Source organism: Cheilinus undulatus, linkage group 13 (assembly GCF_018320785.1).
Source record: "Cheilinus undulatus linkage group 13, ASM1832078v1, whole genome shotgun sequence".
Taxonomy (NCBI): Eukaryota; Metazoa; Chordata; class Actinopteri; order Labriformes; family Labridae; genus Cheilinus; species Cheilinus undulatus.
The window spans coordinates 49,212,247-49,236,862 of record NC_054877.1 but is presented as its reverse complement, the minus strand read 5'-3'; the positions used below and the strand labels follow the sequence as shown (position 1 = coordinate 49,236,862).

The following is a 24,616-nucleotide window of genomic DNA, read 5'->3' as shown; positions in this document are numbered from 1 at the left end:
AAATCTGGCTGAATTTGTGTAGTCTGTGCCGGCCTTTAGCCCCGCCCACCACAGACTCATGGAGAGACTGGAGGAATGGACGCGGGAGACTGAAGCCATGAGCCCGACGATTAACGGTCCATGGGACGTCCTTCCCTCTGCAGCGTCACTTGAAGCGACGTCAGTTTATGATGATGGTGCCCTGATCATCAATCAGCTGATCATCAATCAGCTGATCATCAATCAGCTGTCAGGACGTGTCCATTCACGCCTGCATGAATGGAAACCTGCAGGAAACATCAGGAGTTTTAAAAGGCTCAATAACTGATGGGCTGGGATTTAAAACGTGTTTGAAATAAGCATTCACAGTGAGAATGTATTTAATCAAATCAATAATAAAGAGTGAATCAGTGGAGTTTAATATTTGATTAGTTTTCTGATTCAGCTTCAAACATTAAACATGTTAAAGCTCATAAAATCAACAGATTCAGATATAAATCTGCCTTTTCCCACCAAACAGTGACAACATTTAGACGTTTTTTTTTCTACATTCGGTCCCATAACCCTGAATTTAGACAAAAGATAGAAGTAAAAACTTATTACATTTTTCTGTCCATCTAATCTAGTCCAAATTTAACCCATAATAGACGTTAAAAATATGAGCATACAGAAACATCTTTTCAACGACCTGGAAATGACATCTTTTCACCTTTCACCTTTCTATTAAATCTAGACGTTGTTTAGACAGAGTGGAGACGTTTTTAACGTCTTTACAACTATTTCTGATATCAAAAAACATGCGGACTCTTTCTGCCTGCAAATGCTAAAGTACACATTGATTTATTATCATAATTATTCAGTGTGAAGGCTGATGATCAGCTCACTATCAGACTGATAGAAACTTTTAACCCTGCGACGATTTAAAACGTGTTTGTTCCTGACAGACAGACTGCTGCTGTCTGAGTTTAATTCTCTTCATGATCTAATTAACAGAAATGACTAAATAGACTATAACACCCAGCTAAAAAATAGTCGTAAAGACGTTTAAAAAAGTTCCACTCTGTCTAAACAACGTCTAGATTTAATAGAAGAGTGTAAGGTGAAATGCAGTCATTTCCAGTTCGTTGAAAAGACGTTTCTATAAAGACGTGATGTTGTCATTTTAAACGACTATTATTGGGCTAAATTTGGACTAAATCAGACGGACAAAACATGCCTCAATCTCCTACAACTATCTTTAGACTAAATTAAGGCTGTGATGGACTGAATGTTTTGGTGGGAAAAGGCAGATTTATATCTGAATCTGTTGATTTTATGAGCTTTAACATGTTTAATGTTTGAAGGTGAATCAGAAAACTAATCAAATATTAAACTCCACTGATTCACTCTTTATTATTGATTTGCTTAAATATATTCTCAATATTCCACCATCAGTGCTTATGTCAAACCATTTTAACCATCAGTTGTTGAGCTTTTCAAACTTCTGATGTTTATATTCCGTTTATCGTCTATTATTAACTCTGTTTCTCCTCCATTATTTATCTCTGTTGCTGTTGTAAAGTTACACTCACGTCCTCTGTGTAGCAGCGTCCAATCAGAGAGTGATATCCAATAAGGGGGCGTGTCTTTGAGTCAAAAGAGTTCCAGGAAGCCTGCCTTCATGTGTCTCTGCGCATCGGTCTTCAAATCTCGGTCCCCAGTCTAATGGCTTGGGTCTTAAAACCCTGTAAGCGCTTTGGCACGGCCGTGGCGGTTCGGAAACTACTTCCGGTTCGAGCGAATCCGCTGGATTCCGTAGGATCTGTAGGATCAGTCGAGGTCCGATCTAAGACACATGGGATCCGGCTACTGAGACGAGACGCACGTACCGACAGAGACAGACGCTCAGACTACAACCAAACAGCTGCAGACGGAATACTGACAATAAGAGGAATATCTGAACTTTAACCTGATTCTGGACCCACAAACTGGACCAGAGTTCAACAGAATCTAAGTGGGTTGAACTTTCAGGGACATTACGTGACTTCCTGTTTGTCTGCTGTGCCTTAAACTTGCCTCTGGGTCAAAATGGAGTCCAACTTGCGCTGTCCAATCTGTCGTGGCATCTTCAGAGATCCCGTCATCCTGTCCTGCGGACACAGCTTCTGTAGAGCATGTGTGGAGAACTACTGGAAGGAGAGGGTGGACAGGAAGTGTCCTGTTTGTAAGAGGAGACACTCTAAGGAAATAATACCTCCCGACTTTGCTTTAAGGAATCAGTTGGAGAATATTCAACGGGAGAGACAAGAGAGAAATGTGTGCAGTGTGTCGTGAGAAACTTAAACTCTTCTGTCTGGAGCACGAGGAGCCGGTGTGTGTCGTCTGCAGAGATTCAGAAAAACACGATCAAAAAGGTCGTGGGTTCGATCCCCAGCTCCCGCAGTCACATGTCGATGAGTCCTTGGGCAAGACACTTTACCCCAAAAAACACTTTTGCAAGAACTGCAATCCACACCTGGGCTGTGTATGTATAAATATATGTAAATATGTATGAGTATGAATGTTAAAGAATCCAGTCATTACCGAATAAACATGAATGGTATTAATCAGAGCATGCAGAGAGCTTGGTTTCACTTTTATTTTTATAACTTTTCTTATCCATAGTCAGGTAAGATAATTATTTGGACTAAAAATCTAGTTTTAGACATTTCTTTTTATCCACATTATCAACTCCCTCAGATGTTTGTCAGCTCTGTCAAATGATGGTGTTCATTTTACAGAAACATGCATTATCCTCTGTTCATGTTATTCTGCTTATTTGTGAAAATGCCAGCTAATGTATGTAATTATAGCACAGGTTTACCTTCACACTTAGTTTAGTATAAACTCATGACCAAAATTAGAGATAATAAGGCAAATTTAACTCAGAAAAACTCTAGACTGGAAGGGAAGAAACAAACTGATATCAATATTAACTTTAAATAAGGTTAGCCTAATCAAAATTAGCTCGTATTAAAAATTCAAACAAAATAAATAAACACAAATTAAATTGATGTATAATAACAAAATGTAATTCCAATCCCTTTTTTCATTTCTTTCATTGAGTCTTTTTCAGAGGGCTTTAATTTAGTTAAATGATTTTTTCCAAAACATTTAGTTCCAGTTCAGTTCATCCATAAAAAAGAAAGAAAGTGTGTCTGACACAGCTGACAGAAATCAAGATATGATGGTCATAAAAGTATAATTTTGGACAAAATGATTTAAAAACCTGTGTAGACCACAAACTACACAAATATCAACCTCAAATTAATTTGTTATACCAAAAAATATTGCATGATCTCCCCTGTTCACACTCAGCGAAAGTGAACAGATAAAAAGTAAAGGCTGACAATTAAAACTGTAATATAATTTAAGTCTTCTGTATTCTGATTGATTTGACATACATTCATCATTTCTGATGTCAAAATTTCTCTGTTTTAAGGATTTTTGGGGGGATTATTTTTCCAAGTAAGACCAAAGAGCCATGAGTCACAGAGAGCCACATGTGGCTGTACAGCACTGCAGTGAGTATCACTGCTGTAGACAGTAAACTGGTGGATTCTCCTGGACTAGAGACCTGTTCAGGTATCAGGATGAGTTTGAGTTCTGATGCTGTTGCCAATAAACGCTCTGCTGACTATTCTGGAATTTAGATTTACCATTTCTTAAATGCACTTTTATTTGTTTTTACTAATGTTTTGATGTTTTAGATTTGTATTATTTTTGTTTCATTTTAACTTTTTTCCATTTATTGTTGAATATATGTATTTTTATTTCCTCTTTTGGATTTCTTGTGAAGCACTTTGTAACTTAAGTTTTGAAAGTGCTATATAAATAAACTTACTATAATTATTATTATTAGGATATGTCCTAAAGTTCTCTGGCTTTGCTACCTGAAAAAATGCTTCTAAATACAGTTCTTTCATTCTGATTGATTTCAGGTAAATGGGAAAGGCCCCTTATTTACTCATTTGTAAATCTGGCTACAGTCCAGGTTGTTCCTGGTCTGGAGACCTCTCCAGGATAGTACAGACACTTTAACCACTATATCATGTTAAGAGGGCTATTCTTGAAGAAAAATACAAAAGTACAATGTTCAAGTGTTTTCCAGTACTAAAGAGAGAACCTTGGCCCGTTAGCCTATGACATAGCTTATCTAAACAAGCTAACATTACTCACCTCTGACTCAGTCTGACTCCACACGGTTTCATTTTCAGTCACTCTGGGCTCATCTTCAGGACTTTCTACTGCTGTCTAAACAACATTCGGATTAATATTAACTGCGTAAATAAATGTCTCTTATCACCGTCATAACTCACGGTTAGCATGTAAAGAGCTTCAGACTTGTATTTATTTATTTGTTTTTAATAAATTTTATTACACTTTGAAAAATTACAAACTCTCGTTGAGGACAACAATGAGCAACAAACAATAAACAAGGCAACAAAAACAAAAAGTGGCTGGGGGGGTTTGAATAAAAATAAAATAAAATTACAATACAGAGATAAGTGCAAATGTCTGTAAGTCACTCTGTACTAGAAGCCAAGGCAGTATTAGAAACAGGAAACGGCTTCCAACAAACAGAAAATGAATAAATAAAAATACCCATTTCAAATCAAAATACATTTTGATAAGTCAGCACAGATTTCTCTTGCAGTCTTGTTGGAACTCATTCTTTTTAAGAACAAGAAATACAATTTAAAGCAATTTATAAAACACTCAAAAGAGGGTTTTCCACCTTTCCATTAGGGGTGGGAATCACTAGTGGCCCTACGATACGATATTATCACGATACTTGGATCACAATTCGATATTGTGATATTAAATATTTTGCAATACAATGAGTATTGCGATACTATATATTGTGATATGTTGCGATCTATAGCATTTTTTCATCTGTTTAGCTCATTTAGCATTAGTCTTGCCCTCATGTTTGTCATATTTTCATGCGTCATGTCCGTCTCATTCATGCCCTGCTTGCATCCCTGATGTCTTTCCCCTGGTGCTGCCGTGTTTGTTGTACCAATTTTCTCCTGCTCTATGACCATCACCTCTGCCAACCTCACTGAAAAAACAGTTGTCCAAATAATTGATTTTATTTTTCCATTATCGTAGACTTGAGTTCATATTAGCAATTACTTTGAAAAAATAGGGTTCGGTCGATACTTGGTGGACGAGACGATACAATATATCACCAGACAAAATATCGCGATACTATGCTAAATCAATTTTTTTCCCACCCCTACTTTCTATTAACTACAGTGATAATGATATTTACCCGTAAGTAAAACAGTATCAATCATGTCAGAAATAGATGAGTTCAAGTTATCCATGTACAAAAGAGTATTACATGTGTCAAATAATGGAATATCATCAATTCTGAGTGATAACCAATTTCTAATATTAATCCAGAATCTTTGAGTTATAGGACATGAGAAAAACAAATGTACTAAATTTTCTTCAGCCTCATCACAGAAGATGCATGGGCTTTCTTCAGAATTAAACCTTTTCTTAAGAAACATAGAGGTTGGGTCAATTTTGTGTATGATCTTAAAATGTCTCTTAAAACAGGCATCTTGATGAACTTTGAATGTGCATTTCTAATAGTGCTGGAAAGCATTGTTAGCTCTGAAACACAACAACCTTGATTTAAACGTGGATGAAATAAATTTGTTATCACATTTTCTTTCACATAACTTAAATTCTTGGATCACTAATCTTGGCAAGACAGGTGTAACGTTAGTATAAGTTATTACACTTTTAATCATTTGAATTAGTGGTAATGGGATTGATTTGCAGATCTTGTTAAATTCTCTGAGACTACAATTAAGATTGTATTTGTTCACAAAGGATTTAAACTCTAAAATAATACCATGAGAATCCATTAAATCAGTGACAAATATCACAGCTTTCTCATACCATTCCTTGATAAATATTGATTTCTTATTGGTTGTTATCACTCTATTGTTCCACAGAGAAGTACAGTGGGGGGAGAAATTATGGGTAAATAACATCTTCCAAAAGAGCAAAATTTGCTGGTGAAAATTAGCCAATTTAATTGGAAGTTTCTTTATCGCAAAGTCACATTTTAGAAGAAAGTCTAATCCTCCAATTTTATTAAACAAAGCTCTCAGGATATGAAACCACATTGAGGTTGGTTGAGTCAAAAAGGCTTTTATCCAGTTAATCTTCAATGTGCCAACCATAGATTCCAATTCAAGAGCTTAAACGCCTCCCATATCATAGTCTTTAACAATTTGTGATCTTTTTATATAATGGGTTTTATTACGCCAAACAAACTGGAAAATAATGCAATTGGCTTTGTTTATGTTCTTGGGAGAAATATATAGAGAGTGACAAGGGTAATCTAACTTTGAAATGCCTTCTGCTTTTGACAAAATAACTCTACCGAAATGGTTAGAGATTTTTTTCATATCATTGATACGATCACAAATATTGATGTCTTCACTTTTCAGAGGGTTTTTAGATATTGTTATTCCTCAGTATTTAACTTCAAGCAATATTTTGATCAGTACTTGAATGAATAGGAAGTAGTTCACATTTGTTAATATTGAGAGACAAGCCTGAAGCTTTGGAAAAAAACAATATCGTTCTGAAAGTAATATCTACCATGGATTTATCGTTTAAGAAGACAGTAGTGTCATCCCCAAATTGAGTCATTTTGAATTCTTTGTCAAAGATTGAAATACCCTGTATTTCTGTGGTGTTGTGTATAAGAATTGAGAGTAGCTGAGTTGCCAATATAAAAAGTTTTGGATAAATAGGTCATCCCTGTCTGCTTCTCTCATTACCTTAAATGTTGGGGTGACACCAGGGTTTAGGGAGACACAGCTACTAATGTCATTATAAAACATCTTAACATCACAAAATGATTCACCAAAACCTAAAAATTTAAAGCTTCCAGTAAAAAGGGGTGTTTGATACAGTCAAATGCCTTATAAAAATCCAGAAATAACACATAACTCTCTCTATTTATAAATTCTCTATAATCTAGCATAAAAAGAATCAGGATATTTCTGCCTTTTACAAAAGCAGATTGGCATTTATCAACTATTTTATTCAGACCTGTATCTTAACGAACTGAGTAAACCTGAGCTAGTAATTTATAATCGTTACATAATAAAGTTATACGTCTCCAGTTATCTAGGAAAAGTTTATCCTTGTTGGGTTTAGGGATTAGGGTTATTATACCTTGTTTCATGGAAGGGGATAAATTCCCTGTTTCTAGACATTCAGTAAAAGCACTGTGTAACAATTCCCTGATGTCCTTCGTCGAGTCCCGGTGATTTCCCTTTAGACATACGTAAAATTGCAGCATCTAACTCCTTTATCCCTAGTTTGTCTTCCATTAATTGTTTAAAGTCTACATCAATCAATGTTTTATAATCCCTAATTTTTCTAAAAAATGAGAGACAATTTGAATGACAGAAATTGGACTTGTCAAATTATTGTAAAAAAAAACCTCTTATTTCTTCATTAATTCTGTCTTTGTTGTCTAAAGTGATACCATTGATACTTAATTTTGTAATTTTCTTTTTGTATTGTCTTTGTTTCTCCAAAGCAAAAAAAATGAAGAATTTTTTTCCCCTTCTTCTAGCCAACAAGCCCTTGAACGTACAAAAGCTCCTCTTGCTTTTTCCAAATATAAATGATCTAATTCAGCTTGAAGATTGTTTAACTTAATGTTTTCTTCCACAGATAGTTCAGATTTTTGACATAACCTATTAATTTCACTAAATCTTGCTGTTTTTGAGCTTAGAAATATGTTTGCCAATTCTTGGGGCTGACTCTGGTTCTAAATTTGAACCACATCCATTTGCCTACCTCTGATAAATCCATTTTAGATATTTCCTGAACTAATAGCTTAACTTCCTTGCAGAAGTTGTTACTCTCAAGAAGACTGTTGTTGAATTTCCACACTAAGTTACAGGTATAATCGGTCCTACGAGACTGCAAGGACAGTGAAATTAAACAATGGTCGGTTAAAGGCGATGCTGAGATTTCACATTTGGAAACACCATTTACCAGATTGTTTGAGATTAACCAGTAATCTAGTCTTGAACATTGACCATTGTTGGCAGAATTAAACCAGGTGTATTTTACAGTACTAGGATTTTGGCTTCTCCAATAATCCACCAGATTTAAACCAGAAGTAAAACTGACAATAATGTCTTCAAAGTTATGGCACTGTCCTCTATTTGGAGAGCGATCTAACCAGAGATCAGGAACCAAATTAAAATCCCCTCCAATTATGACCTTATCAGTTGAATAAGACATTTTCCAACCTTTAACCAAACTAGTGTTTGTAGCTAGAAACACTGTCATTCATACAGGAAGTGTGCCGTGGGTCAAACACTCTGACTTCCTCAAGGAATTTGATAGCAGGTTGTCCATCTGGCATGTACTTGCTGAGATTCTCTTCTGCATTGTTGTATGCCTGTTCCACTATGCCGAGGATAGTGTGTGATATGTGTGTCTTGATAGCAAAGGAGAGATCAAGTCCTTCAAAGTAGCTGTTACAGGCTTCAAACTGTAGCTCTTTGTTTGCAGCAAAGTTCATCTGCAGGTCTTCAAGGTAGTCAAAAATCTTGGTGGAAATCGGCCTTCCGCTCTGAAAGATGTCCAATAGCCGAACAATAACTTTGCACTTGTCTGCCATGATGTTGATCTGGACCTGCAGACTTTGAGCCATGTCTGCATTTTGTCGCATTTCATGGAGCCTTTCCACAGACTGTGGTGTGCTTCTGCCACAAATCTGTGAATATAAAAAAAAAAAGTGGCATTAGTTTTAATGCATTGGCCTAGTGTAAAGCACAAACAAACTGCTGGAAATGCAGTGTTTCCCATACATTACTTTCTTTGTGGCGGACCGCCACAGAGCACACACAGCTGCATGCTAGAGATGGCAGGATCCCAGTCCAGTCCACATTTCTGACCAGTTTCTGGCAAAGTCAGGCTTTAATGACTGTGAGAGGATTTTTGGTTTGTAAAATAAAGCCTCTTCCCTTGTTTTATTCACAAACAGCAGCTCGCAGGATAACAAACACCTTTCATCCTCCGTGCGTAAAGGAGAGTGCCAAATACGCAGACAATCAGAGGGTTAAAATTGCTCTCATCACCGTTAAAAAAGTCTTTTAACTGAACATTTAATCCTGCTCTGGACACATGAGAGCTTGTCTGGTACATCAGGCATCCAGGATTACGCTGAGAAAAGGTTGTTGTGCATAAAGAAATACCAAGGGGATTCAGATAGCATAAGGACACGCAAAGGAGTGACTGCAGGGGCTCATACAAGTTAAACCGGGTTTCATTCAGCAGAAGTGTTTGGAACTCTAAACAGGCTCAAGATTATATGCTGTGAGCGATAACTCTCCAGTATGAACTGCTTTTTCCTCTCTCTCTCCTCATTTGGCTCTGTATAGTTAATATATCTACTGATCCAAGGTTTGGTCAAATAACTCTGGTGTCAGATCAGATATCGTATAAATCTTCAACTATTTTACAGCCTAAAAACAACATTTATGCATAGTGAGCCATCAACAGGTATAACTTCATAAACGGTGCCTTAGATGCTTTTTAAGACGGTTAATGAGAAACAGCGCTGGATCTGCAAAGGAAGAGGTCAAACTCACGCGGTATTCATTAAAATACGCAGCAAGATGACTCCAAGATAATGGCAGCAGCTACACAACACGTCACTAACGACATGAGCCCAGTGTTGTTGAAAAGCCAGGATTTAAAAATCTCATGAAGAAACTTAACCCAGAATACGAGGTTTGCCTGGGTGCGAACATTTTGCTGAAAACTCCCTGCCAGAGTCGTACAGGTCAGAGAGAAGACGGCCCAGCAGCAGACTAATGTGATCCACTTCTCCACAACAACGGAGCCTTATGTCAGCCTAACAGTTCAAAACACCAACAACAAGGAGTTAAAATGTTCCCACCTCCAGATGAGCTTTTCCCCCCATGATCACACAGGACAGTTTATTGAATAAGGTCTAAAGACGCTCTCATTACTTGTCAGAAACTGGTCTAGTGTTCATCAGCACAGATAACGGACTAATATAATCACAGCTGTGAGCCTGAATGGAGGACTAGACTGCAGGGGTTTGGCCATGGGTTTTGTGTAGGTTTGCTTCACCCTTAATGAAGGAAATAATCAATTTATAATCATCAATAGCAAACATAACGCAGAAAACATTTCAGGACTTTCCATACATTGTAAAATACTGAGTATTTCATGATTTATGTATTTTTGATTTATTGGTAAAAGACTGAGTGAAGTCCTTTTCAAAACTAAACTGCTCAATTTGACTTTATGTTGATTTTACTCTGCCATCCCCCCGCAACCGACCACCACAAAGAGATTCCAGTCCTGTGGGAAACACTGACATGGTTGTTGTGAAAAAATAATTTTGAGTTTGTGTGTGCATGAAAGTTAAAATGAGCATGAGTCAGATAGGATGTTAGGTATTTAAAAGACTGTGAAAATAAATAGGAAAAACAATCTTACATTCATTTCCATCTCTATGAATTCTTTGTACAGTCCAAAGTGCTCTGAATGGTACTGCACTGCACTGAACCAAGAGTTCCACTTTGTAGCACATGGATTTGGAGCCATGGTTGCCTTTCTGCCAGCTGGGAGTTTTTAGTCATGAACTGAAAGGATCTTCTCTAGCGGGAGCCAGCTTGATAAAACATCTGGGAGAAGCTCAGCATAAACAGGTTCAGCTGGTCAAAAGGCTTGCGAAAGGCACCACCGATGAGGTTCACTATGTGTGCCATGCTGCTGTGTATGCTTTCTTCATGTACGCTGCATTGTCTGTATCAAATGCAATCACGTTCTCATTGGCAGTGCAGTATTCTTGCAGACATGTGACCACAGAAACAGAGACTCCTCTAGGAACGTAGTGTCTGCAAGGTAGGCCAGGATCCTCCCAGATTCATCCTTATCCAGGGGTGCAATGAGGATGTTCAGTACACATCTCCCCTCTGGAGTCTCATCAAATATCACAGCAACAGGCTTTTGTGCAAGATGTGTTTTAAGTGCCTCTTTTTCTTTCTGGTAAACTGTACCAAGGTATTTTTCTTGAAGCTGATGAAATCCAGGGATGGCTCCTCCACTGACTACCTTTTCTTTTAAAAATCTTCTCATTGCAGGGTGGTCACTCTAATAGAGGGGAATATGGACTGCAGTGCATGTTGCAACCCAATCTTCACAAATCTGTTGAAGAAGGACATATTTATGTCAAAATGACGTGTGATAAAAGCGTTGAAAAGTTGAGTTAAAAAAAATAATACCCTATGGCCACTACAAGATTAATGCGTGATATTCCCCACAGAATGCTCTGCATCACTGAGTGACATCTGACACACAGAGAGAGACAGATACACACAGAGCAGCCAAACATGGGTTACACCTCATAGTAAAAATAAAAATGAACACCAAGTGACGGTTTTCATGTGTTAGCTCGTTTTTTAACTCTTTCCCTCGCACTCTCTCGCTCACACACACACACACACAATAGATGATACACAGAAAGACAAGCATGTCTCCACAATAGTTATTTTATCCTGCAATAATATCGCCATAAAGAGTACATCCGCGCCTACCTTGATCCTCTCTAAAGTCTTACTAAAGAAAAGAAAAGGAAAGAAATGACAGTTATATTCTCCGTTCTAATCCTGTGTCTTTTACAAAGACTAGAAGAGCCTTATAGCAGGCTCTCATTTTATCATTTCTTCCTAAGTTTCCATTCAGACTCTAATTCAGAAATCCTGTTTTTAATGCATTTCTTTGTGTTTCATACTTTCTACACTTCAAGACATGTTCAACATTCTCACTAGTTTCACAAACATGACATTTTCCTATCAAACACAGAGCTGGCTTTAGTCCTGTGTGTCCTAGTCTGAGTCTAGAGATTTCTACTTCTTCTCGTCTGCATTCTTGTATTCTTTTATGTTGACTGATTTTTGAATATTATTTTAGTGTCTTCATTTAGACTCTCCATCCCACCTTCTCTGCCATAAATTCTCCTTTTTAATCATCGATTTGACTTCACCTTTTCCAAAGGTAACTTGCACAATATCACTGTCATTTTCTTTGAATGCTCTGTATTACGGTGGCCCTGAAGGCCAGTAGGAAATAAATATTTCAAAAGCGCAAAATATATTTCACAAAACACAAAAACATTTCACAAAACACAAAAACATTTCACAAAACACAAAAACATTTCACCGATCGCAAAATACATTTCACAAAACCAGAAAGGGTAGGACCATGGTGCTTGTTTGTGATTGGCTAAACCCAAGTCTGTCCGGCATCAGTCATCATCATTTCCTGTTTACACTTCTTACCGCAATAGCTGAGCCAACGCGAAATTTGAAGTGTCTACCGGCATGGAAGAGGAACTTGAGTTGATAGTGGAATACTTCAACAAGGGAAATACATATAGTGTGATTCTTGATATGCTCTCCTCGTATCATGACATACACATTTCAGTTGGAAGCCTAAAATCGCGCTGAAAGTGTCGTGCCGAAAGAAGTACCCCCGGTAGGATTTGTATCCCCCTGCCGCCTTTGCAGAAGGAGCTGACTATCGACTATCAGGCGTAGATTTCGCCTCAGTGAATAAAAATGACAATAAAAGAATGTATAAAGCAGAAGATGAGTTTTGATCATGTGTTTTATTCATCATTATCGTGTTTTTGTCAGTAATATCTTTTAAAATAAGATCTTTTAAGTAAACGTTTTAATACTGCAGCTTGGTGCACACTCATTACGCTGAACTGAGAACGCATCTTTTTCCTCCTGCGTCCTGTCATTGTATTTTGGCGGCGTGTTGGTCATCAAATCTGGGTCCACGCTGCTGTACATGAGTAACAGACATATTTTCTTCATAACTTTTATCATCTTCTATTAGCGCTGTTTAGCGTCAAGCCGCTGACATGCACTCACCACTTCCCACTTCCGCATCGAGGTATTTCAAAATAAAGGTCCTGCATAGCCATTTCACTGAATATTAACTTGTCTATTGACCAGTCTGAACAAGATTTATGTACAGAGAGATCAATTTCAGACCATTTATTTCAACACATCGTCCACTTCGACTGCATCCCACTCTAAACAAGTGTTTTTGGGTTTAGCCAATCACAAACAAGTACCATGGTCCTACCCTTTCTGGTTTTGTGAAATGTATTTTGCGATCGGTGAAATGTTTTTGTGTTTTGTGAAATGTATTTTGTGCTTTTGAAATATTTATTTCCTATTGGCCTTCAGGGCCACCGTACTCTCTGGATCTTTAGATCCAGCAGTAAAAACTGGGATAAAGTAGTGGAAATGATTACTCAGATGTTCTTTGACCAAGTGTCCCATATCAGTTATATTTCTCTTCTTCCAAACATCACGAGCGGCAGTAGATTTAAACACAAACAGCCATGGGGAATCCTTTCTTGAGTTTCTTAGGGACAGCAAGTGCTGTGTGCTAAATGGCAGAATAAATCATTGATTTAGTTAAAAAATGACCGAGAATTTTTCCAGGCAATTTTCTTTCAACCAATATGTGTCGTCTTGCCTTGCTGGACCTTATCAATAATCTGGAAGACTGTTTGAAAACACAAAATAATATAGATAAGTGGTATGAATTATTTTGTTTTACTGTGTGTAGAGAAATGGAAGCCTCAGCTAAACCTGTATTCTCAGGCCAGAAAAGTATGTCAGAAAGAGTGTAGGGCTAAACCTTTCTGGAACCCAGAGCTTAAAAAACTCCAGAATGATTAAAAAGCAAGCAGAGAGAGAATCTTAAAATGTAAGGACCTATTGCTTAGAAAGCAACTTAGAGAAAAATACAGAGGGACTCAAAATACCTTTGATAAAAAACTGAGGATTTATTAAAAGGCAGTTTAGAAGAGGTCAGGGGTTAAAGCTGGATCAACCGCAGAGTAACAACCCACAAAAGTTTTGGAAGGAGATAAACAAACTGGGCCCTAAGAAACGTAAGGAGGTTCCAATGGGAATGATACTAGATGATGGGGAGACAGAAAATAGAAAATGGTGATGAGAAAATGGGAAAAGGATTTCTCAGATATGTTTTCGAGGAACCACATGTCAGTGAGACTTGACGATAAGTTCTTAAATGAAACTTGTGCTAAAAAATTTGAGTTGGAAAATTGTACGAATCTCACAGGAAGTACATGAAATAATATTTTAAACTGTGATATTACTGTAGAGGAGGTTAAAAGGACTATAGATAAAGCTAAATTAAACAAAGCTTCTGGAATTGAAGGTATACCAAATGAAGCATTAAAATCTCCCTATCTTTTAGAGATCCTTTCCTGTCTTTTCATAACATGCTTTAATCATGGTATAATTCCATCAATATGGTACAAATCTATCATCAAACCAGTACCAAAATCATCAAAGAACGATGACAGAGTGCCTCTCAACTATAGAGGCATCAGCCTACTTAGTACAGTTTATAAGCTCTACTCCAGCATACTGAATGATGGGCTTTCTCAGTACGGAGGAGCAGATTTTAACAGTTTTACTGTGCAGGTAAGTGAACAAGGGAGGGGGAGTTCCAAGAGTCCAGGTGAGAGAGTGAGCTGGTGCTGGCTGCGGTGATCTGGGCTGGAGGCACTGGAAGAAGAGGAGAGGCACGTTAGAGGTAAGTCCACAAATATCAAGCACTGGAAATCACTGATAACAATCATCAAAAGAACACTGGAAACTTCTCTGAGGATCTCGAGAGAGAGTGAGCCTGGAGCTGGAGTTTACCGTGAGGTAAGGTAGGCAAGACTCAGGTGCTGTAGAGAGCTGCAGCCGATCTTAAGAAGTGCCCGTCAAATGAGTGACAAAAAGCAAGCTGACGTCTCAAGGCACACCATATTAATGTCCTTGCAAACTAGCCTCTTTAGCATGTGTAGCAAGTAGCAACATGTCCCAGTCCCAACTGCATGCAATGTGTGCAAGTGCCAGCTACATCAGTTTGATTACAGAGTTTCGTTTTGTAGCATCCTGACGCTCCTGTTAAGATGGACAAGTAACAAGGGAAGAGGTTGCACAAAGGATGACAAGACACCAGGAGTGTCCCACCAGAGGATATTCTTAATTTTCTTCCACTTTTCTCACTCCCTGTTACCCCCCCCCCCCCGCAACTAATTTTATTTGTGAACTGTTTGTGTGAGTGTGGTGCTGCTTATTGTGCTCCTCCAGGCTGATTCCAGTCACCTGTGCTGCTGCTGCTACAAAGAGAAACTGATCAGAGAGCAGCTGCAGTTAAATCAATCAACCAATGAGAGGACAGCACCAGTCAGCCCATCCCTGATAAAAGCCTGGCCATCCTTCAGTCTGGGTGCAGCTTCACCTTAGTTTTGAGCTCGCCACTGTGCCTCTTTGTGTTTGATTTGTTTTTTGAACTTCTGTTAAGATTCTGTTTGTTGAGGCACTAGTTTTGATGCACTGGGCCAGGTAGTAGTTTAGTTAGGCACACACCCACATGTAGGTTTTGTTATTTGTTTAGTCACTCTAGGTTTAGGGGTGCTGTTCTTTTGTTATTAGATTTGGTTAGTTAGTGTAGTTAGTTAGGAGTTATGTTCAGTTTGTATCACCATTTAGTTTTAAAACACTAGTTAGACACTGTTTTATTGCAGAGGTTGCACTTCCTGAGGGTTCTCAGGAAAAACAAAATCCCCCAGAGGCTGCTGGTGTCCTTCTACAGGTGCTCAATCGAGAGCATCCTCACGTACTGCATATGTGTATGGTTCAGCAGCTGCACAGTGGCACAGAAAAAAGCGCTCCAGAGGGTCATTAACTCTGCCCAGAAGATCATCAGCTGTCCTCTCCCTGCCCTTGAAGAACTGCACAGATCCCTCTGTCTAAAGAAAGCTGAGAGCATTACCAAAGACACTTCTCACCCGGGTCACTCCATGTTTGAACTGCTGCCATCAGGCAGACGATACAGATCAATGAAAACAAGAACAAATAGATTCAGAGACAGTTTTTACCCTAAAGCAATATCCACACTGAACAAAGCCATAACATAACATACGCTGCTGTTTTATTTTTTTTTTTTTTTTTTAAAGGGTTCATGCAATATTGACGACGGATGAATGTTTGTTGTGTGTCTATTGTGTTTTTTTCTCTTTATGTATTAGTTGTTGTTTATTGCTTTTATACTCCTTGCACAGATTGGTGGGCACTTGAATTTCGTTGTACTGGTAACAATGACAATAAAGCTATTCCTATTCCTATTTGGTTATTAGTTGAGCAGCACTTGTCGGTCCTTTCATTTTGCCTCACTTTTGTTAAGCACAATTTTACTTTTGTAATAAATACCTTTAATTTACCAACTACATCTGGTTTTATGTTACTTCCTTTACCCACAACGAGCTGGTCGTAACACTCCCAAAACTTGTTAGCTTGTTTTATAAAGAGGAGTGTGTTGCATGGATATTCTCCATACCCATCTCTGAATTTTTATGGTCTGATCTGTGCTAACACGGAGACAAAACTATGTGGCTCACAGCTGTTAGAGGCACCATACCGCTGATTTTCTAAGTAAAAGCACGAGATGTCATATTTTTATATGTAAATTTACATTTGCATATTTAACAGATGGACAGTGAGCATGCAATGCTATATGATGCAATGCAACGTGTAACGCTTGCATGCAGTAAGGACATTGGTTCTAGTCTCTTTAGTTGTTGCATAGTTGTAGTACTTATGTAAAGTCAGACGAATTTTCAAGGCACACCTAGACTTGTCTCAAAGCACACCAGTGTGCCACAGCACACCATTTGAGAACCACTGTGCTAGTGTATATAAGTACTTGGGTTTCTTCCTTAATGAATTTCTGAATTATGAGGTTGGAATCCAGTGTCTTGCTGATTCTGCTGGAAGAGCACTGGGATCTGTTATTAACAAACTGAAAATATGCAATGATATTGGCTATTACACCTTCACCTAACTCTATGACGCCTGTGTATCCCCAGTTTTGAACTATGCTGCTGGGGTGTGGGGCTTTAAAGATTATAAAAATGTAAATGCTATACAGAACAGAGCTATACGATGTTTTCTCGGGGTTCACAGATTTGCTCCAATCCCAGCTATTCAGGGCGACATGGGTTGGGCACCAGGTGTAATTCAACGTAAATGTGACATGATTCGATTGTGGAATCGATTGATCAAGATGCCAGAGGACAGAATCAATCAAAGAGTATTTTTATGGAGTAAAGTAAATAATTCTCCATGGGCTAATGAAATCTATTCAGTTTTTGAGGAGGTGGATATGTCTTATATTTACAGGAATAATTTATGTTGCACCAGGTGTAATTCACTGAAAGAGAAGCTCATGATAAAGTTTGAAGAAAAATGGCGTGAACATGTTCTGTCCAAACCAAAACTAAGTACGTATGTGCTGATTAAAAACATATTTATGCCTGAACTCTACGTTACATTTCAACTATCTAGAAGCCAAAGATCCTTGCTAGCACAGTTGAGGTCTGGTATCCTTCCTCTGGCTATTGAGATCACTCGATTCAAAAATATCCCCAGAGAAAACAGAGTCTGTGAGCTGTGTGATTCAGGAGAAACAGAAAGTGAGTCCCATTTTATTTTGCATTGTACCAAATATGATGACTTCAGAGAAGTATTACTTCATGAAATGACTTGCCAAAATCCTGAAATTCTGCAGTTGACTGATGAGCAAAAATTGGAATGGCTGTTTAAGTTTGATGTGTTTAAGCTTGCTAATTTTGTCTCAAAAGCCTGGAAAAGAAGACAAGATACTTTATTTAACTAATTAATTAATTTTTAGTTTGTCTTCATCTTCCTTTCTGTTCTATAATGATGAGAGAACTACCATGCACTCTGATCCTGGTTTTGTTTGAATTCTTGGGGTCAAGTAAGCCCATGTGGGCTGGGCATATGATTGTATGTATGACACAATAATAAATTCAAAACTTCAAACTTCATCATCACTAATATGACTTGTAACAGTAATTTACTAAACATATATTACTGTTATCATTTTAACACCTTTGACAAGAAAAACATCATTATTCATCATTCTACAACCTCCTCTTGAAGATGACCCAAATTTATTTCCTGTCTTCTGCCCACTCACTCTTCTTCAGTTCAGACTAACCAGGAAACTGGCTGTTCGTTTTTTTCACTCTGTATAGACACATGCCAACAGAAGGACCTTCAGACCAAAACCAGAACGACTTCCAGTGAAAGAAGACAGAAAGACTGATAACTGGTTATACTGGGAAACTGGGAAAACCACCACTCTAAACAGGTACTGAATCCACAAACTGAACCAGAGTTTAAAAGAGCTCTGAATCAAATTGAATGTAAGTTTCAGGGACGGTGAGTGACTTCCTGTTTTCCTGCAGCTTCACTCTGAGAGAATATGGCGTCAAAGATAGTCAATCTGAGCTGTCCGGTCTGCCTGGACATCTTTAAAGATCCCGTCATCCTGTTCTGCAGCCACAGCTTCTGTAGAGCGTGTGTGGAGAACTGCTGGAAGGAGACAGAGAAGAAAGAATGTCCTGTTTGTAAGAGGAGACACTCAAAGGGTTTAAATCCTGACCTGTCTTTAAAGAATCTGTGTGAGACTTTTCTACAGGAGAGAGATCAGAGATCTTCAGAGGATCTCTGCAGTCTGCATCATGAAAAACTCAAACTCTTCTGTCTGGACCATCAGGAGCCGGTGTGTCTCCTCTGCAGAGATTCAGAAAAACACTCCAACCACAGATTCAGAGCCATCAGTGAAGCTGCAGAAGAACACAAGAAGAAACTTGAGGAAACTCTGCAGCCCTTAAAGGAGAAGTTAACGGTTTGTGAAAAAGTTCAAGTGGAGTTTGATCAAACTCTGGACCACATGGAGGTCCAGGCCCGACACACAGAGAGGCAGATTAAGGAGCAGTTTAAGAAGCTTCACCAGTTTCTAGCAGAGGAAGAGGAGGCCAGGCTGCGTGCACTGAGGGAGGAAGAGGAGCAGAAGAGACAGAGGATGAAGGAGCAGATGGAGGCTCTGAGAGCACAGATAGCAGATCTTTCACACACAGTCAGAGCCACAGAGGACCAGCTGACGGCCCAAGACGTCTCCTTCCTGAAAAACTACAAGGCTGCAGTGGAGAGAGTCCAGCAGCGCCCCCTGCTGGAGGATCCACAGCTGCCCTCAGGAGCTCTGATAGACCAGGCCAAACACCTGGGCAACCTGGGCTTCAACATCTGGACCAAGATGAAGGACCTGGTCTCCTACACACCTGTTATTCTGGACCCAAACACTGCTTGTCCAGCCCTTATCCTGTCTGATGATCTGACCGCTGTGAGAAAAGGAGAGAGACAGCAGCTTCCTGATAATCTAGAGAGGTTTGATCATTACTACTCTGTCCTGGGCTCTGAGGGCTTTAACTCAGGGACTCACAGCTGGGACGTCCAGGTTGGAGGCAGTACAAACTGGTCACTGGGATTGATGGCAGAGTCTGGACAGAGGAAGGGAAAGAAGCTGTCTGGATTATGGTCAGTATGGTTACGTGATGGTAAATACAGAGCATACTCATCATCACATGTAGGAACTGATCTCTCAGTGAAGAATCCTCCAAAGAGAATCAGAGTGAATCTGGACTGGAACAGAGGAGAGCTGTCGTTCTCTGATCCTGACACTAACACACACATCTATACCTTTAAACACACTTTCACTGAGGCCATGGTGCCACACATTGGTACTGTGGGAAATATTAAGATTTTACCAGGGAAGATCTCTGTGACTGTGGAAAAACAAGAAATAAAGAAATAAAGACAGACGAACAGACACTTTGGAAAGATTGAGGCTATTAGAGAGGAACATTTGTGTTCAGGAGCTGAGAGGAATTCATCAAATCTTCATCCAATCTCTCTGAATTTACTATGAACAACAGCATCACAAATATCCACTGAATTCTACAGCTGACATTAGGAAGACAAACTCTGGAGCTGTTGTTTTAGCCACTTCTGCTGTAGGCAGGGCCATCGGCCGTTTAACCATCAGGAAAAGCTCACAGATATCCTGGGCCCTCAGGAACCTAGGGGCCTCCACATAGAACCATTAGAGATCTGCATCAAGTATCAGCTTTATGTTTCAGTGACTAGGGTTCAATGATTTGGGAAAATAATCTAATTGCAATTTTTTTACCCAATATTGCGATTGCGATTTAATATGCGATTAATTCTTAAGTTCCTCATGCCATGCATTTTACAACAAAAACAAGCAATAATTCCTTCTTTACTATATAACAACACAATATTCAATTAAACTAGGCAGAACATTTTTTAAAATATCGAAATGTGATGTTTTTTACGCATTTTACAAATTTGATATGAACTGTTGTATTAAAGGGAATGACTTTTTTTTTTAAGATTTATTCTTGGGCATTTTTGTGCCTTTATTAGATAGAGGAGGACAGTGGATAGAGTCGGAAACAGGGTCAAGAGTGGGGGAGAGGCATGCGGAGAGGGCCTCGGGCTGGATTCGAACCCGGGCCGCCCGCATACATGGGGAGTGCCTTTAACCACTCAGCCACCTCCTCCCCAGGCAATGACATTTTTAATATAATTCTCATATTTAATAAGAAAGAAAAATACAAAAACTGTTCAAACACAAACACTATTCCAAAAATATGGCACTAGAATGATTGCATAGTATGTTATGCATAACATCACTGCTGCAAAAAAGTTCTCAACTGGTATTTCAACGCAAATGTCAGGTTAAAGAAATATTGCACCTTCTGCGATTTCAAAATTGCAGCAGGCCATATTGCGGTTTAATCTAATTTGCGTTTAATTGCCCAGCCCATGATTAAAACCTCTATACTGGATCTAAATAAGGACAAAGAGTCAATAAAACAACATCCACAGCCTGTTTGATGGCCACGTCTGGCCCATGTATTTGAAACACAAGAACGTCAAGAGTTCGATTAACCAAAAAAGCCCCTGAGGAGGCCCTGGGGCCCCAACAGTCAGGATTTATTGGTGTTTTGTTTCTTCCTCTTTCACCTCAAATTTGAGTTTTTATTAGTTTTTGTCCTAATTTTCTCATGCTTTTCTATTTCTTATTTGTAAATAATTGTTAATAAATGTTCTTATACATTTTTTTGATTATCTATATTTTTGTTTTGATTTTTAATACACTTTATTCTTATTTTCTTTTTTGTTTTTATATTGAAAGTTCTAATATTTCTAATTTCCTATAACCTTTAATCTAATTTTCTCATGTTTTTTAAATATATATATATATATATATATATATAAATTCTAAAAATGTATCATTTCCATTTGTCTTTTATTTTTATATATTATTTTTTTCCTTATTATCTGATTTTTATTCTTTGTCATAAACACAGTTTAAGGTCCAGGTTGAGTTGTGATGAATTAAGTGGAATTAAGAATTAAGCCTAAAGTTAAACATTTTTTATTTTGTACACTTTAATTTATTTTTGTATTTTTTTTTTATTTTATTACAATTTCTTCAATATCCAGCTTTTTTTTTGGGGGGGGGGGGGGGCTGAATTGTTGAAAAACCTTTGCAACAAAAAAATGGGTTAAAGTAGCAATAAAAATAAGAAGTGGCAAGAAAATGGGTGTAAAAGGGCAAAATAGGCACAAAATGCAAAATCTGTGTAAATAAATAGGGAGAAAAGTGGCAAAATATGACAAATAAGTAACAGGTGGCGCAATGGTCAGAAAGCAGTATAAAGTTGGCAAAAATGAGTGAAAAGTGACTACAATGGGCTGCAAACGTCACAAAAGTGTCGGGGGGGGGGGGGTTGCAAATAGCAAAAAACTGGAAAAAAAGAAAAGGGCCAAAAATAGAATAAAACTTGCAAAAAGAAGTGGCAAAATGGGCTTAAAAAGAAAAAAAAGATTAAAAGTGGAAAAAAGAAAAAAGGGAACAAAATTGCAAATAAGGGCAATGGAAATATGTGGACAAAAATTAAAGGTTGGCAATTAAAGCCAGCCACACCAGTATGAAACAAACTGGTTCATGTAGATTGCACTGGATAATTTCTGAGGTCAAAGTTGACCTTTTTGCAACAAGTATTTCAAAGAAGACACAAAAGAGCCACAAATCATCACAAAAGAGCCGCGCATTGAGTATCACTGGTCTAGACACTTTAACCACTATATCATGTTAAGAGGGCTATTCTTGAAGAAAAATATAAAGTACAATGTTAAAGTGTATTTCAGTAAAGAGAGAACCTTGATCATTAGCCTATGACATAGCTTATTTAAACCAGCTAACTTTACTCACCTCTGACTCAATCTGACTCCACAGGTTTTCATTTTACTCTGGGCTCATCTTCAGGACTTTCTACTGCTGTCTAAACAACATTCTGATTAATATTAACTGTGTAAATAAATAATGTCCTGATCATCGTCATAATTTAGCATGTAAAGAGCTTACAAATGGACTTCTTGATGAGAGAACGCCATCCACGCTGATGATGAGTTCAGGTACATCTACTAATGTCTGCTTTATGGTCACCAACGATCTGTTCTTCATGAAGGTGTCATTATTCTGAAACATAAGGTGCTTATTTAAATTATTCCTGCTGTAGGTCAACTTTAATCAGATAAAAAAAACTACCTCAGTATAAATGTATTTATATTGTATTAAATTTCTTACTTACTTTTTTTTTTTCATTGACAAAGTATATACAAAACAAGTACAGAAATGTTCCGGATTAAAGGCAGTTACAAACCTTATAACAACAAAATAAAACACAACCAAACAATGGGAAAAACAAAAGAAAAAGGGCTCAAGGTTGAATAGAGTTCAGGCAATATATTTCTCACACAAACTTTTTGTCTTAGTTGCTTTGGGATTTAAACTTTTTTCAATACTTTAGATAATAATATGCCTTTAAAAACAATCATATTTGGTTGTTGGTTGGCAAATTTGGAACAGTGAATATGAAATTTAACTATAACTATGAGAAGGTTGATTACAAACATTTTGTCTGGGTTTATTTTCTCACTTTCTGACAAACCAAATAGTACATGTTGAATATTTAATTTAAATGAAGAATCAATTTTGAAATTAAAAAAATTATTAAGGTCAATCCAACAAGTATGAATGTAAGTAAATTCCCAAAATAAGTGAGTTATTGTTTCATCTACAATGCCACAAAAAGAGCAAAGTGTGTCAATATTTATCTTATATTTTATAAGGTCGGTCCTGACTGGGTAGCATCTATGAAGTATTTTAAAACTCACCTCTCTTACCTTATTTGTAATAATACATTTTCTTGGCAGACCCATGTGTTTTTCCAATTTATATCATTATATAAGTTATTCCAATAGAAGACTGCTGAAGGTTTGGAAACAATGTCTCTCTGAAGAATACGTCTAATACAATGATTAGTGGATTTATCACTCCGTAAAGGGCAAATATTACCAATATATATGTCATCAGGAACCAACCTTGGAACAGTACGGCTTCTACCTTTAGGAGCAGACAACAATAACCTTCTAGCACCATCTGGAACTGCATCAAACACAACTGAATATTCTCTGGTAGTAACAGGAAAACCATAGACTGAAAGAAATTCTTGATAAATGAATGACTGACCATTTTCATTCAATAGTTGACTAAGCAGTAACATATTATTATCAACCCATCTCTTAATATATAAAGATCTCTTTTTGAATTTGATATCTTGATTGTTCCAAATGAAATATCTGTGAGGAGAGAAACTGTGTGTGTACATCATTGACCAGGGTAATAGGAGCTGGCTTTGAAAATTAGATAGTTTCACTGGTAATTTAGAGATACTGTAGTTACATCTTAGCAGAAAATTCAGCCCTCCTACCGAATCAAACACATGAGCAGTAATAAAGTTCCAAAATGAGCTGTGATTTTTCAAGAAAAGTTTGATCCATTTGACCTTGAAAGAAGCATTTAGTGAGGTGAAGTCTAAAGCATTAAGACCCCCAGAGCATAAATTGTTTATCATCACATTCTTCTTAATATAATGCATTTTCTTTTTCCAAATAAAATCAAATAAAATCGTGTCTATTTTTGTGCCTATGTCTTGTGAAACATCAAGAGCCACAGCTGCATACACAAGTCTGGAGAGGCCTTCAACTTTAGCTACTAAAGATCTCCCCATGATGGAGAAATCTCTTTGAAGCCAGAGGTTAAATCTCTGTTGGACTGAAACGATAAGAGGGTCAAAATTTTCATTCAATCCAGAGCTTTGGTCTTTTTTAATTACAATTCCAAGATATTGAACTTTATGCTTGACAGGGATGCCTGAGATACTAGTATCTGAACATGCTTTAACTGGCAAAAGTTCACATTCTGAAAAGTTCATCTTAAGACCAGAGGCTAGAGAGAAAATGTTTATAGCTTTAATTGTATCATCAACCTGAGATTTATCTTTAAAAAAAGGGAAGTGTCATCTACTAGTTGACTAATAGATACTGTCCTACCAGCTATAGAGAGACCCATTATTCCACTGTTTTTATAATGAATAGAAAGTAATTGCATGGGTAAAAGGAACAGATATGCCGAAAGCGGACAGCCTTGACTATGAATGTCAAATCTGTTGGTA

At 37.7% G+C, this 24,616-nt stretch overlaps 1 protein-coding gene across 1 annotated transcript; it reads left to right on the top strand.

Moving 5' to 3' along the window:
* The first annotated feature begins 18,429 nt into the window (after positions 1 to 18,429).
* LOC121520272 (nuclear factor 7, brain-like) lies at positions 18,430 to 19,821 on the top strand. Its single transcript, XM_041803645.1, has one exon. It carries the CDS (start codon positions 18,430 to 18,432, stop codon positions 19,819 to 19,821), a length of 1,392 nt encoding a protein of 463 aa, XP_041659579.1.
* Positions 19,822 to 24,616: the final 4,795 nt, after the last annotated feature.